This window comes from Antedon bifida, chromosome 5, assembly GCF_963402885.1.
Source record: "Antedon bifida chromosome 5, ecAntBifi1.1, whole genome shotgun sequence".
NCBI classification, from domain to species: domain Eukaryota; kingdom Metazoa; phylum Echinodermata; class Crinoidea; order Comatulida; family Antedonidae; genus Antedon; species Antedon bifida.
Window position 1 is genome coordinate 8,432,823 of NC_136230.1, and position 16,419 is coordinate 8,449,241.

General features: G+C 35.1%; 3 protein-coding genes across 3 annotated transcripts; all 3 read left to right on the forward strand.

Moving 5' to 3' along the window:
* The first annotated feature begins 102 nt into the window (after positions 1 to 102).
* LOC144843287 (arylsulfatase A-like) lies at positions 103 to 12,237 on the forward strand. Its single transcript, XM_078700081.1, has 7 exons — positions 103 to 201; positions 6,957 to 7,000; positions 7,304 to 7,584; positions 8,216 to 8,854; positions 8,951 to 9,203; positions 9,645 to 9,993; positions 11,957 to 12,237. The coding sequence occupies exons 3-7, from the start codon at positions 7,310 to 7,312 to the stop codon at positions 12,235 to 12,237; spliced, it is 1,797 nt and encodes a 598-aa protein (XP_078556207.1). The 5' UTR covers positions 103 to 201; positions 6,957 to 7,000; positions 7,304 to 7,309.
* On the forward strand, positions 842 to 4,583 carry LOC144843285 (arylsulfatase A-like). Its single transcript, XM_078700080.1, has 4 exons — positions 842 to 1,107; positions 2,641 to 3,279; positions 3,377 to 3,629; positions 4,072 to 4,583. Exons 1-4 carry the CDS (start codon positions 842 to 844, stop codon positions 4,537 to 4,539), a joined length of 1,626 nt encoding a protein of 541 aa, XP_078556206.1. The 3' UTR covers positions 4,540 to 4,583.
* On the forward strand, positions 11,254 to 15,776 carry LOC144843288 (arylsulfatase A-like). The gene is made up of 7 exons (XM_078700082.1): positions 11,254 to 11,292; positions 12,538 to 12,581; positions 12,885 to 13,165; positions 13,802 to 14,129; positions 14,225 to 14,360; positions 14,555 to 14,790; positions 15,240 to 15,776. Exons 3-7 carry the CDS (start codon positions 12,891 to 12,893, stop codon positions 15,705 to 15,707), a joined length of 1,443 nt encoding a protein of 480 aa, XP_078556208.1. The 5' UTR covers positions 11,254 to 11,292; positions 12,538 to 12,581; positions 12,885 to 12,890; the 3' UTR covers positions 15,708 to 15,776.
* Positions 15,777 to 16,419: the final 643 nt, after the last annotated feature.

Here is a 16,419-nt window from a genome sequence, read left to right on the forward strand (position 1 = left end):
TACACGAAACGATAGGCAACATAATTTTATTACCTTGATCATACGTTAATACAGTCTATCATATAAAATAATAGCGACATCTTATCATTCGTTTGTGAGAGTAGTTAGTATAGTGTAGGCCTGGTATATGAGTTATAATCATTGTGACTACAGATAAGAGAGAAGAAACTACGTTTAAAAACTGAGCTAAACTACAAATTGGTAATATACAATTTTATAAAACTTTAATTAATGTTTAAAAGAGAAGTAGAATAATATAAAACACAAATGAGGCATTGACATGAATCTCAGTAACACGTGTTAAATACAAACTGAAATCGTTTATAGAGTTTTTTTCAATATTCAGTAGCCTAGTTGTTTTGTACAAACAAAATTGCAATTTAAAGAAGTTGATGATTCCTAGTTTATGTAGAGTCAATACAATTGAAGCTATATTATATAGAGTGACGACTATATTTTATTTGTGGATAGTAAGAAGTGTTAGTTTATATTCATTGTGCAGTACAGGTACGAGAGAAGAAACCACGTTTGGCAACAAAAGTGATATAATAATAAATAATATAATAATATACTATCTTTTACTTGTTAAAAAAATAAAATACAAATGAGACATATACCTAAATCGCAGTAACACTTGAGCTAATACACTTATTAATTAATATTTATTTTTTAATGTAATCTATCATAATGATTTTGTTCATACATTCTTTCAACCAATTATAGTTTCATGTAATATTATTTTATGCAAAAGTCAATGGTCCATTAGTTTACAAGGACTGAGTAAAAAGCCTCTACCTAATCATAGTCAATAAAATGTTTTCTTTGTCCGATGAAGGAAATAATGGGATTTGAGTGTTGTAAATTGGGACATGTCACCGGGTTGATTAAACTTATTATCTGTCTGTTGGTGGTTGAAGTTGATCTTCTTCATTGCAATACCAACAAATCTCCAAACATCGTTATCTTTTTGGCCGATGACGTCGGTTATGGTGATTTACAGTCATTTGGAAATCCACTGGCATCTACACCTAATATTGATGCTCTTTTTAGAGAAGGAAAAAAGTTTACTCAGTTTTACAGTGCTTCTTCACTTTGCAGTCCAGCAAGGTACATAATCTAATTTATTTATCTTATTTTGTTTAAGATGATCTATCTATACTTAATATTTACCAGCTATAGCTATCGGTCAACTGAGTACCTATGTTTGTACGGAACTTAACTAGTCCAAGTAACACTAAACTCGTCCTAGTCACACTTAATACGTCCAAGTGACACTTTTACTCGTCCAAGTGACACTTAACTAGTCCAAGTCGAACTTAACTAGTAAAAGTCATACTTAACTAAGTCTAAGTCACACTTAACTCGTCCAAGTCACATTTAACTGGTCCAAGTCACACTAAACTCGTCCTAGTCACACTTAATACGTCCAAGTGACACGTTTACTCGTCCAAGTGACACTTAACTAGTCCAAGTCGAACTTAACTAGTAAAAGTCACACTTAACTAAGTCTAAGTCACACTTAACTAGTACAAGTCACACTTAACTAAGTCTAAGGTACACTTAACTAAGTCCAAGTCATACTTAACTAAGTTCAAGCCACATTGAACTAAAGTCCAAGTCACACTTAACTAAGTCCAAGTCACACTTAACTAAGTCCAAGTATCACTTAAGCCCCTTTCTCACAGAGCTGTGTGCCAGGAATATTGCGTGAATATACCATTACCATGCCGGTATGGTTTTCTGTGAGAACGGGTCGTCTTGGCATCATGCCGGCATCGACATGACCTGCTTTAGACCTAGTAATATTCTAGGGATATTCCCCGCAATGCCAGACGGGCATTCTGTGAGAACGTAACGCCGTTATATTCCGGGGTTCCCGGCGCGCCCGTCGAGGCTTTGACACCTTGCGCGGTCAAGTGGCGCCGATTCAATTCAATTAACAATAATAATGTCGAACTGGAGGGATAATGAGATAAGAGAGCTGCTTAAAATAAGGGGACAAGAAGAAATTTGTAGCATAATCTATAGGCCTATAGGTCATAGCTCTTTGTTTGTTGGTGCCTGACCCTTCGTCGCCTTGTAAATTGTACAGCCTTCTAAGGTGTTTTACAGATTGCCGATGACGGCTAATAAATTGCTGTACCTGTATAATATAAGCACAATATACTGTACATAGCATGTATTGCATAAATATGCTATAAAGGAAGATATTAATCTGTAACTTAAAATTCGCCGCCATACATCGCTAGACAAAAATAATAACAATAAAGGACGCCCTCAATAATTATTTTGTCAGAGACTTTTTATTGGCCGAATATGCCCGACTCCTTTCTCCCGATAGTCCGATGAGAATGGGTATATGCCGGTAACGATACCGGCACGACGCCAGCACTGTACCGGTATATTGCAGGCACATCTGTGAGAAATCTGTGACACTGAACTAAGTCCAAGGCACACGTAACTAGTCCAAGTCACACTTAACTTGTCAAATTGACACTTAACTCATCCATTTGACACTTAACGTATCCAATTGACACTTAAATCATCCAAGTTACGCGTTTACTGCTTATGATTTTTCCTTGGTGATTTTTCGCTTATTTATGTTATATACATACGTATATTTGTTATATATTAAAACAGGGCTTCACTTCTGACTGGCCGATATCCCGTACGTACAGGTATATGGAATGATATAGATCCGGTTCTGATTTTTCAAGACAACATCGGTGGCCTACGCCATGAAGAAATAACAATTCCAGAAATGCTTGCCAACAAAAGTTACAAATCAGGTCTTGTTGGAAAGTGGCATCTTGGTGTTGGGAAAAACAGAGAATTTTTACCCTTAACCCATGGCTTCGATTTTTTTTTTGGTGCTCCCAATACACTTGGTGATTGCCCAAACTTTAAATGTTATTACCCGGATGATGATTGTGAAGGAGTTGAACATTCTCCTGATACCGCACCCTGTACACTAGTCTTTAACAGTGACATTATAGAACAACCAATAGACTTGATAACATTGACAGAAAGACAGATAAGAGCTGCTAAAAGCTTCATCCAGACCAATGCTTGTGATGGGACACCATTCTTTCTTCTTTACTCTTCATTGCATGCCCACACACCACAGTTTGCTGGACGTCGCTATAGGAACACGACGCTTGGGGGACCGTATACGGACTCACTGGCAGAACTCGATGGTGAGGTTGGAGACATTATGCAAGAACTTCGAGAGAGCGGGCTTCTCGAAAACACATTGGTGATTTTTACTTCAGACAACGGGTAAATATAATTTTTGTTGTACAGAAATTGAATAAATCGATGCAAATCAGATGAACCGAACGTTACCATTTTTTTTATTGTATACAAATTTTATTAGGCCCGACCGTCGTGAGGGTATTTTGGGAGGATTTAACGGAATATTTCGATGCGGGAAATTTACAACTTTTGAAGGTGGTATCCGTGTACCAACCGTCATATACTGGCAAGGACGCATCAGCCCTGGGGTATCAACCGAGTTGCTTAGCCATCTTGATATATGGCCAACAATTAGAAGGATAACTGAGTCGTCAACAGATGATATTATATTAGATGGATTTGACTTCTCAGATGTGTTATTTCGGGATAAAGAGGTATTTAGTAGTTTTCTCTTATACATTGTAATACTGAGCCCCCAATGTAGGGAAATTATAAGCTGACATTGGGAGTCAGAAATTGAATCCGCGTCTTTCTGTCAAGAACTACTCTATGTATGTATAACATCAGACATATAGAATATTATGACGCTGGTTTTAAACATCTTCACACAATTGAGTTCATCCATCAATCCTTCTGTGTTGGCCATTAATTATTTGGCATAATTAAAACAGAATGCACATCGTCTTAATCGACGCATATAAGTGCGAGATATATCGAGAATTGCGTCGTTACATTTTGTGATTAAATGTTTTGCCTTCAAATTGTCCAAAACTGTAGCCTATATTATACAATAAAAATACAGGATTCCGTTCACAGGTCGTTTTTTTTTACTTTACCAATATATTGCTGTAGACCTATTGTTTTTTTTCTTTGCAGAGCCCAAGACAATCTATCTTAATTTATGACTTATCACCGTCTCCAGTCGAAGGACCATTTGCGATTCGAACAATTAAACATAAAGCACATTATTACACCGAAATCAGTATCTACTGTGAATCTGATGGTATTGACATAATGTGTAGGTGTAATCCAAATTCAACCATTCAATCGCATGACCCTCCGATTATATACGATATATTGCTAGATCCAGAAGAAAGATATGACATCAGTAATACTAGTTATAGCTTGGTTGATGAACTGGCCGAACTATTAGCGATAGAAACGGCAAAGATAAGCTTTTCTCCAAGTTCAATGAAAGATACAGATTGGAAATCTCAGTTATGCTGTAACCCCGGGTGCACTCCGTATCCATACTGTTGCAATTGTCCGTCTAATTATACAAATATCCTTCTACCATTATATGACGATTGCAAATTATTACCTAAACAAATTCGTAATTTCTGAAGTAAAACGCGAAATTGCAAAATAATAAAAAAATATAATAAACAGAAATAATAGTGATTGCAATGAACTATAATAGTGTAACGTATATTTGCCGATCATGAAGTATTAAAGAATTTAATTTAACTAGATTTTAATCTCGTTTTTAATCTCGTTACCGGTCAGACTAACTAGCCATGGCGCACCGTGACGAGTTAGTTGATCTGTGCTAACTTTGAGAAGTTAAGAACCTCCACAATATTTTAACACCCCACCCAACCGTTATCGACAACAGCTAGCCTCAGTGCTCCTCTTTTATGTTTCGCTGAAATAAATATATGTTTACGTGAATATCGTTTAATTTGCGGTCGTCATTTCAAAGTTGTTTTCGAGGCTAATGATTCTATAATATGAATTTGGCCATTATATTTTATTTGTGAGGGTACGGTAAAACCTTGAATATTGTTCCGTAATTTTCAATTCAATTTCTCCATGTCAGGCCCGTCGAATCGACGTTTTTCAACGGAGGTTTGTACGATTCCTGTCTTATAACTGTGTTAATTTTGCCTTTTCCATTGATTCTGTCATCAATCGTGGAACGATATCTGATTTTTTGTTTATATAATATCTTAAATTCTAAATATGACTGTTCATTATTTAGCTATTTAGTTTAAATGCCCCTGGTCGTACATGTAATAGACATTTATTGCATATTCCTTTTAGCCGTGTCAACTGTACCAGAAGGGGAATTTTTCATAGACTAACATATACATCATTTAATAATCTAAATTATAATCATATTGATATTTTTACTGATATGCTTGGTTATTTTAAGAGAAAGATTATGTCTTCACTTCTTGAACAGCCTGCATAACCTCTTTAATACATAAAATGGTAGCTTATTTTTAACTAGGTATTAACTTGACGTTATACACAACTCCTCTTTTATTCAAAACTTGAACCATGATTCATGATTCAAATTCGTGATGTACTGTACTTTATTCATGACGGGTACACGAAACGATAGGCAACATAATTGTATTACCTTGATAATTATTAATACAGTTTATCATATCAAATTATAGTGACATCCTACAATTCGTTTTTGAGGGTAGTTAGAATAGTACAGGCCTGGTATATGAGTTATAATCATTGTGACCACAGATACGAGAGAAGAAACTACGTTTTAAAACTGAGCTAAACTACAAATTGGTAATTTACAATTCTTTTTAACTTTAATTAATGTTTAAAATAGAAGCAAAGAGAATAATATTAAAAACAAATGAGGCATTGACACGTGGTTTTTCCACCACTCATTGTCTTATTGAAATGTTAGATAAACTTTATAAAGGGCTAGATAAAAATTATTCAGGAAATATGGTAATTACTGACTTTACTAAAGCTTTCGATTGTATCGACCTGTTAACAGACCTTGGGGTTAGAAATGAAATTATTCCATGGATCATTGATTTCTTACACTCTCGTCGCCAAAGAGTGAAGTACAGCCTTCTCGAGTTGGGAACCTCTTTCCTGTGGAGTCCCACAGGGAACTAAATTAGGCCCGCTTATATTTTTATGTGTTATCACGTAGCTTTACACGAATCTAAATGTGATCGTTTCAAATATGTCGACGATATTACTCTAGTTGACACTTCTAATCCTAGCAACTTTAATTGTATAGTTAATGATGTAGCTAACCTTGAAAATTTGAGCAAAAATAACTTTATCAAACTTAACTGCAAGGTTATGCAAGTTTGTTTAAAAAAATAACCACACTTACCACCTGAAATTGTAATTAACAATAACAAGCTAGAAAATGTCAGTGAAACAAAAAATTGTTTGTCTTTGTATTCAAGCTAACCTTAAGTGGGATACTATGGTTAATAATGTAGTTTCTAAGAGTAGTAAACGTTTACACATCTTGTATAGACTTAAAGGTTTTGGTGTTCCTACCACTGACCTTGTGTCAGTTTGCATTGGGTATATCAGGCCAGCTTTGGAGTACGCCGCTCCTGTTTGGCATTCTGGAATAACAGAAACTCAGAATTCTAAAATTGAGCGAATTAAAAAACGAGCCTTGCGAGTTATTCTCGGTAAACATTATGAAAGTTACAATAATGCCCTAATACTGACTGGTCTAAAAACCCTCTGTGCGTTAAATTTGCAAAATCGTGCTCGAAATCTCCTACCTAGATTTTCTGAATGGTTCGAATAAAAAAAAAACACGTATTAAATACCGACTGAAATCGTTTATAGAGTTTTTTGTTCAATATTCAGTAGCCTAATTGTTTTGTACAAACATAATTTACAGAAGTCAGTGATTCCCAATTTATGTCGAGTCATACGTTAATAAAATTGATGCATATAAATTATATAGAGTAACGACCATATTTTATTTGTGGATAGTAAGGAGTGTTAGTTTATACTAACTGTGAGTACAGGAGGTACGAGAGAAGAAACTACGTTTGGAAACAAAAGTGATTGGGTAATATACTATATTTTACTTGTTAAAATAATAAAATACAAATGACAAATATACCTAAATCTCAGTAACACTTTTGAGATAATACACTTATTGATTATTATTTATTTATTTTTAATGTAATCTATTATAACGATCTTTTTCATACATTCTTTCGACCAATTATAGTTTCATGTAATACTGTTTTATTGCATGTTATATTTATATTTAAAATGTAAAAAAGTCGATGGTCTATAGTTTACAAGGACTGAGCAAAGAGCCTCTACCTAATCATATTCAATGAAATATTTTCTTTTTTCGATGAAGGAAATAATGAGGTTTGAGTGTTGTAAATTGGGCACAGCTTTACATGTCACCGGTTTGATTAAACTTATCATTTGTCTGTTGGTGGTTGAAGTTGATCTTCTTCATTGCAATACCAACAAATCTCCAAATATCGTTATCTTTTTGGCCGATGACCTCGGTTATGGTGATTTACAGTCATTTGGAAATCCACTGGCATCTACACCTAATATTGATGCTCTTTTTAGAGAAGGAAAAAAGTTTACTCAGTTTTACAGTGCTTCTCCACTCTGCAGTCCAGCAAGGTACATAATCTAATTTATTTATGTTATTTTGTTTCAGATGATCTATCTATACTTAATATTTACCAGCTATAGCTATCGGTCAACTGAGTACATATGTTTGTACGAAACTTAACTAGTCCAAGTAACACTTAACTTGTTTAGGTGACACTTAACTAGTCCAAGTCGCACTTAACTGGTCCAAGTCACACTTAACTTGTCCATGTCACACTTAATTCGTCCATGTCACACTTAACTAGTCCAAGTCACACTTAACTAAGTCCAAGTCACAGTTACCTAAGTCCAAGTCACAGTTAACTAAGTCCAAGTCACACTGAACTAAGTATTTACTGTAACTCATCCAAAATTAACTCGTCCAATTGACATTTAACCAGTCCAAGTGACACTTAACTCGTCCAAGTGACACTTAACTAGTCCAAGTGACATTTAACTAGTCCAAGTGACACTTAACTAGTTCATATCACACTTACTGTAACTCGTCCAAACTCTAAGTGACACTTAACTCGTCCAAGTGATACTGAACTAAGTCCAAGTGACACTAAACTAAGTCCAAGTCACACTTAACTTGTCAAATTGACACTTAACTCATACAATTTACACTTAACTTAACTGGTGATTATATATATTAAAACAGGGCTTCAATTCTGACTGGCCGATATCCTGTACGTACAGGTATATGGAATGATATAGATCCGGTTTTGATTTTTCAAGAACACATCGGTGGCCTACGCCATGAAGAAATATCAATTCCAGAAATGCTTGCCAACAAAGGTTACAAATCAGGTCTTGTTGGGAAGTGGCATCTTGGTGTTGGTAAAAACAGGGAATTTTTACCCTTAACTCATGGCTTCGATTTTTTTTTTGGTGCTCCCAATACACTTGGTCATTGTCCAAACTTTAAATGTTATTATCCCGATGATGATTGTGAAGGAGTTGAATATTCTCCTGATACCGCACCCTGTACACTAGTCTTTAACAGTGACATTATAGAACAACCAATAGACTTGATAACGTTGGCAGAAAGACAGATAAGAGCTGCTAAAAGCTTCATCCAGACCAATGCTTGTGATGGGACACCATTCTTTCTTCTTTACTCTTCATTGCATGCCCACACACCACAGTTTGCTGGACGTCGCTATAGGAACACGACGCTTGGGGGACCGTATACGGACTCACTGGCAGAACTCGATGGTGAGGTTGGAGACATTATGCAAGAACTTCGAGAGAGCGGGCTTCTCGAAAACACATTGGTGATTTTTACTTCAGACAACGGGTAAATATAATTTTTGTTGTACAGAAATTGAATAAATCGATGCAAATCAGATGAACGGAACGTTACAATTTTTTTATTGTATACAAATTTTATTAGGCCCGACCGTCGTGAGGGTATTTTGGGAGGATTTAACGGAATATTTCGATGCGGGAAATTTACAACTTTTGAAGGTGGTATCCGTGTACCAACCGTCATATACTGGCAAGGACGCATCAGCCCTGGGGTATCAACCGAGTTGCTTAGCCATCTTGATATATGGCCAACAATTAGAAGGATAACTGAGTCGTCAACAGATGATATTATATTAGATGGATTTGACTTCTCAGATGTGTTATTTCGGGATAAAGAGGTATTTAGTTGTTTTCTCTTATACATTGTAATACTGAGCCCCGAATGTAGGGAAATTATAAGCTGACATTGGGAGTCGGAAATTGAATCCGCGTCTTTCTGTCAAGAACTACTCTATGTATGTATAACATCAGACATATAGAATATTATGACGCTGGTTTTAAACATCTTCACACAATTGAGTTCATCCATCAATGCTTCTGTGTTGGCCATTAATTATTTGGCATAATTAAAACATCCACATCGTCTTAATCGACGCATATATGTGCGAGATATATCTTCGAGAATTGCGTCGTTACATTTTGTGATTAAATGTTTTGCCTTCAAATTGTCCAAAACTGTAGGCTATTATACAATAAAAATACAGGATTCCGTTCACAGGTCGGTTTTTTTTACTTTACCAATATATTGTTGTAGACCTATTGTTTTTTTTTCTTTGCAGAGCCCAAGACAATCTATCTTAATTTATGACTTATCACCGTCTCCAGTCGAAGGACCATTTGCGATTCGAACAACTAAACATAAAGCACATTATTACACCGAAATCAGTATCTACTGTGAACCTGATAGTATTGACATAATGTGTAGGTGTAATCCAAATTCAACCATTCAATCGCATGACCCTCCTATTATATACGATATATTGCTAGATCCAGAAGAAAGAGATGACATCAGTAATACTAGTTATAGCTTGGTTGATGAACTGGCAGAACTATTAGCGATGGAAACGGCAAAGATAAGCTTTTCTCCAAGTTCAATGAAAGATACAGATTGGAAATCTCAGTTATGCTGTAACCCCGGGTGCACTCCGTATCCATACTGTTGCAATTGTCCATCTAATTATACAAATATCCTTCTACCATTATATGACGATTGCAAATTATTACCTAAACAAATTCGTAATTTCTGACGTAAAACGCGAAATTGCAAATAATAAAAAAATATAATAAACAGAAATAATAGTGATTGCAATGAACTATAATAGTGTAACGTATATTTGCCGATCATGAAGTATTAAAGAATTAAATTTAACTAGATTTTAATCTCGTTTTTAATCTCGTTACCGGTCAGACTAACTCGCCATGGTGCACCGTGACGAGTTAGTTGATCTGTGCTAACTTTGAGAAGTTAAGAACCTCCACAATATTTTAACACCCCATCCAACCGTTGTCGACAACAGCCTCAGTGCTCCTCTTTTATGTTTTGATGAAATAAATATATGTTTACGTGAATATCGTTTAATTTGCGGTCGTCATTTCAAAGTTGTTTTCGAGGCTAATGATTCTATAATATGAATTTGGCCATTATATTTTATTTGTGAGGGTACGGTAAAACCTTGAATATTGTTCCGTAATTTTCAATTCAATTTCTCCATGTCAGGCCCGTCGAATCGACGTTTTTCAACGGAGGTTTGTACGATTCCTGTCTTATAACTGTGTTAATTTTGCCCTTTCCATTGATTCTGTCATCAATCGTGGAACGATATCTGATTTTTTGTTTATATAATATCTTAAATTCTAAATATGACTGTTCATTATTTAGCTATTTAGTTTTAATGCCCCTGGTCGTACATGTAATAGACATTTATTGCATATTCCTTTTAGCCGTGTCAACTGTACCAGAAGGGGAATTTTTCATAGACTAACATATACATCATTTAATAATCTAAATTATAATCATATTGATATTTTTACTGATATGCTTGGTTATTTTAAGAGGAAGATTATGTCTTCACTTCTTGAACAGCCTGCATAACCTCTTTAATACATAAAATGGTAGCTTATTTTTAACTAGGTATGAACTTGACGTTATACACAACCCCTCTTTTATTCAAAACTTGAACCATGACGTAATCAAATTCGTGATGTACTGTACTTTATTCATGACGGGTACACGAAACGATAGGCAACATAATTGTATTACCTTGATAATTATTAATACAGTTTATCATATCAAATTATAGTGACATCTTACAATTCGTTTTTGAGGGTAGTTAGAATAGTACAGGCCTGGTATATGAGTTATAATCATTGTGACCACAGATACGAGAGAAGAAACTACGTTTTAAAACTGAGCTAAACTACAAATTGGTAATTTACAATTCTTTTTAACTTTAATTAATGTTTAAAATAGAAGTAAAGAGAATAATATTAAAAACAAATGAGGCATTGACATGAATCTCAGTAACACGTGGTTTTTCCACCACTCATTGTCTTATTGAAATGTTAGATAAACTTTATAAAGGGCTAGATAAAAATTATTCAATAGGAAATATGGTAATTACTGACTTTACTAAAGCTTTCGATTGTATCGACCTGTTAACAGACCTTGGGGTTAGAAATGAAATTATTCCATGGATCATTGATTTCTTACACTCTCGTCGCCAAAGAGTAAAGTACAGCCTTCTCGAGTTGGGAACCTCTTTCCTGTGGAGTCCCACAGGGAACTAAATTAGGCCCGCTTATATTTTTATGTGTTATCACGTAGCTTTACACGAATCTAAATGTGATCGTTTCAAATATGTCGACGATATTACTCTAGTTGACACTTTTAATCCTAGCAACTTTAATTGTATAGTTAATGATGTAGCTAACCTTGAAAATTTGAGCAAAAATAACTTTATCAAACTTAACTGCAAGGTTATGCAAGTTTGTTTAAAAAAATAACCACACTTTTACCACCTGAAATTGTAATTAACAATAACAAGCTAGAAAATGTCAGTGAAACAAAAAATTGTTTGTCTTTTTATTCAAGCTAACCTTAAGTGGGATACTATGGTTAATAATGTAGTTTCTAAGAGTAGTAAACGTTTACACATCTTGTATAGACTTAAAGGTTTTGGTGTTCCTACCACTGACCTTGTGTCAGTTTGCATTGGGTATATCAGGCCAGCTTTGGCGTACGCCGCTCCTGTTTGGCATTCTGGAATAACAGAAACTCAGAATTCTCAAATTGAGCGAATTAAAAAACGAGCCTTGCGAGTTATTCTCGGTAAACATTATGAAAGTTACAATAATGCCCTAATACTGGTCTAAAAACCCTCTGTGCGTTAAATTTGCAAAATCGTGCTCGAAATCTCCTACCTAGATTTTCTGAATGGTTCGAATAAAAAAAAACCACGTATTAAATACCGACTGAAATCGTTTATAGAGTTTTTTGTTCAATATTCAGTAGCCTAATTGTTTTGTACAAACATAATTTACAGAAGTCAGTGATTCCCAATTTATGTCGAGTCATACGTTAATAAAATTGATGCATATAAATTATATAGAGTAACGACCATATTTTATTTGTGGATAGTAAGGAGTGTTAGTTTATACTAACTGTGAGTACAGGAGGTACGAGAGAAGAAACTACGTTTGGAAACAAAAGTGATTGGGTAATATACTATATTTTACTTGTTAAAATAATAAAATACAAATGACAAATATACCTAAATCTCAGTAACACTTTTGAGATAATACACTTATTGATTATTATTTATTTATTTTTAATGTAATCTATTATAACGATCTTTTTCATACATTCTTTCGACCAATTATAGTTTTATGTAATACTGTTTTATTGCATGTTATATTTATATTTAAAATGTAAAAAAGTCGATGGTCTATAGTTTACAAGGACTGAGCAAAGAGCCTCTACCTAATCATATTCAATGAAATATTTTCTTTTTTCGATGAAGGAAATAATGAGGTTTGAGTGTTGTAAATTGGGCACAGCTTTACATGTCACCGGTTTGATTAAACTTATCATTTGTCTGTTGGTGGTTGAAGTTGATCTTCTTCATTGCAATACCAACAAATCTCCAAATATCGTTATCTTTTTGGCCGATGACCTCGGTTATGGTGATTTACAGTCATTTGGAAATCCACTGGCATCTACACCTAATATTGATGCTCTTTTTAGAGAAGGAAAAAAGTTTACTCAGTTTTACAGTGCTTCTCCACTCTGCAGTCCAGCAAGGTACATAATCTAATTTATTTATGTTATTTTGTTTCAGATGATCTATCTATACTTAATATTTACCAGCTATAGCTATCGGTCAACTGAGTACATATGTTTGTACGAAACTTAACTAGTCCAAGTAACACTTAACTTGTTTAGGTGACACTTAGCCTAACTAGTCCAAGTCGCACTTAACTGGTCCAAGTCACACTTAACTTGTCCATGTCACACTTAATTCGTCCATGTCACACTTAACTAGTCCAAGTCACACTTAACTAAGTCTAAGTCACAGGTACCTAAGTCCAAGTCACAGTTAACTAAGTCCAAGTCACACTGAACTAAGTATTTACTGTAACTCATCCAAAATTAACTCGTCTAATTGACATTTAACCAGTCCAAGTGACACTTAACTCGTCCAAGTGACACTTAACTAGTCCAAGTGACATTTAACTAGTCCAAGTGACACTTAACTAGTTCATATCACACTTACTGTAACTCGTCCAAACTCTAAGTGACACTTAACTCGTCCAAGTGATACTAAACTAAGTCCAAGTGACACTAAACTAAGTCCAAGTCACACTTAACTTGTCAAATTGACACTTAACTCATACAATTTACACTTAACTTAACTGGTGATTATATATATTAAAACAGGGCTTCAATTCTGACTGGCCGATATCCTGTACGTACAGGTATATGGAATGATATAGATCCGGTTTTTATTTTTCAAGAACACATCGGTGGCCTACGCCATGAAGAAATATCAATTCCAGAAATGCTTGCCAACAAAGGTTACAAATCAGGTCTTGTTGGGAAGTGGCATCTTGGTGTTGGTAAAAACAGGGAATTTTTACCCTTAACTCATGGCTTCGATTTTTTTTTTTTGGTGCTCCCAATACACTTGGTCATTGTCCAAACTTTAAATGTTATTATCCCGATGATGATTGTGAAGGAGTTGAATATTCTCCTGATACCGCACCCTGTACACTAGTCTTTAACAGTGACATTATAGAACAACCAATAGACTTGATAACGTTGGCAGAAAGACAGATAAGAGTTGCTAAAAGCTTCATCCAGACCAATGCTTGTGATGGGACACCATTCTTTCTTCTTTACTCTTCATTGCATGCCCACACACCACAGTTTGCTGGACGTCGCTATAGGAACACGACGCTTGGGGGACCGTATACGGACTCACTGGCAGAACTCGATGGTGAGGTTGGAGACATTATGCAAGAACTTCGAGAGAGCGGGCTTCTCGAAAACACATTGGTGATTTTTACTTCAGACAACGGGTAAATATAATTTTTGTTGTACAGAAATTGAATAAATCGATGCAAATCAGATGAACGGAACGTTACAATTTTTTTATTGTATACAAATTTTATTAGGCCCGACCGTCGTGAGGTATTTTGGGAGGATTTAACGGAATATTTCGATGCGGGAAATTTACAACTTTTGAAGGTGGTATCCGTGTACCAACCGTCATATACTGGCAAGGACGCATCAGCCCTGGGGTATCAACCGAGTTGCTTAGCCATCTTGATATATGGCCAACAATTAGAAGGATAACTGAGTCGTCAACAGATGATATTATATTAGATGGATTTGACTTCTCAGATGTGTTATTTCGGGATAAAGAGGTATTTAGTTGTTTTCTCTTATACATTGTAATACTGAGCCTCGAATGTAGGGAAATTATAAGCTGACATTGGGAGTCGGAAATTGAATCCGCGTCTTTCTGTCAAGAACTACTCTATGTATGTATAACATCAGACATATAGAATATTATGACGCTGGTTTTAAACATCTTCACACAATTGAGTTCATCCATCAATGCTTCTGTGTTGGCCATTAATTATTTGGCATAATTAAAACAGAATCCACATCGTCTTAATCGACGCATATACAGTAAGTGCGAGATATATCTTCGAGAATTGCGTCGTTACATTTTGTGATTAAATGTTTTGCCTTCAAATTGTCCAAAACTGTAGGCTATTATACAATAAAAATACAGGATTCCGTTCACAGGTCGGTTTTTTTTACTTTACCAATATATTGTTGTAGACCTATTATTTTTTTTTCTTTGCAGAGCCCAAGACAATCTATCTTAATTTATGACTTATCACCGTCTCCAGTCGAAGGACCATTTGCGATTCGAACAACTAAACATAAAGCACATTATTACACCGAAATCAGTATCTACTGTGAACCTGATGGTATTGACATAATGTGTAGGTGTAATCCAAATTCAACCATTCAATCGCATGACCCTCCGATTATATACGATATATTGCTAGATCCAGAAGAAAGAGATGACATCAGTAATACTAGTTATAGCTTGGTTGATGAACTGGCAGAACTATTAGCGATGGAAACGGCAAAGATAAGCTTTTCTCCAAGTTCAATGAAAGATACAGATTGGAAATCTCAGTTATGCTGTAACCCCGGGTGCACTCCGTATCCATACTGTTGCAATTGCCCATCTAATTATACAAATACCCTTGTACCATTATATGACGATTGCAAATTATTACCTAAACAAATTCGTAATTTCTGACGTAAAAAGCGAAACTGAAAATAATAATAAAAATTTAATAAATATAAATAATAGTGATTGCAATGAACTATAATAGTGTAACGTATATTTGCCGATCATGAAGTATTAAAGAATTAAATTTAACTTGATTTTAATCTCGTTACCGGTCAGACTAACTCGTCATGGAGTTAGTTGATCCGTGCAAACTTTTAGAAGTTAAGAACCTCCACAATTGTTTAACACCCCATCCAACCGTTATCGACAACAGCTAGCCTCAGTGCTCCTCTTTTATGTTTTAATGAAATAAATATATGTTTACGTGAATGTTTAATTTGCGGTCGTCATTTCAAAGTTGTTTTCAAGGCTAATGATTCTATAATATGAAATTAATAATACTAATAATAGTACGAATTTGTAACGCGCCAATTCCAGCAGTAAGTGATCAAAGGCGCGGTGTAAGAGAGAGCTCAATCTGAAGAAAAAGATGAGTTTTCAAGGCAGATTTAAAGGCGATAGTAGACGAACATGATCTAATAGAGGCAGGTAGGTCATTCCATAAGCGAGAGGCAGCAGAAGTGAAGGTGAAGTGAAATTGACCATTATAATTTATTTGTGAGGGTACGGTGAAACCTAGGCCCTGTTCAGACCCATGGCGTTAGACCGTTTTAGCGTACGACGCTAAAAGAATGTGTGTCTGAACAGTTGGGGATTAGCGTACAACGCGTTGTACAAC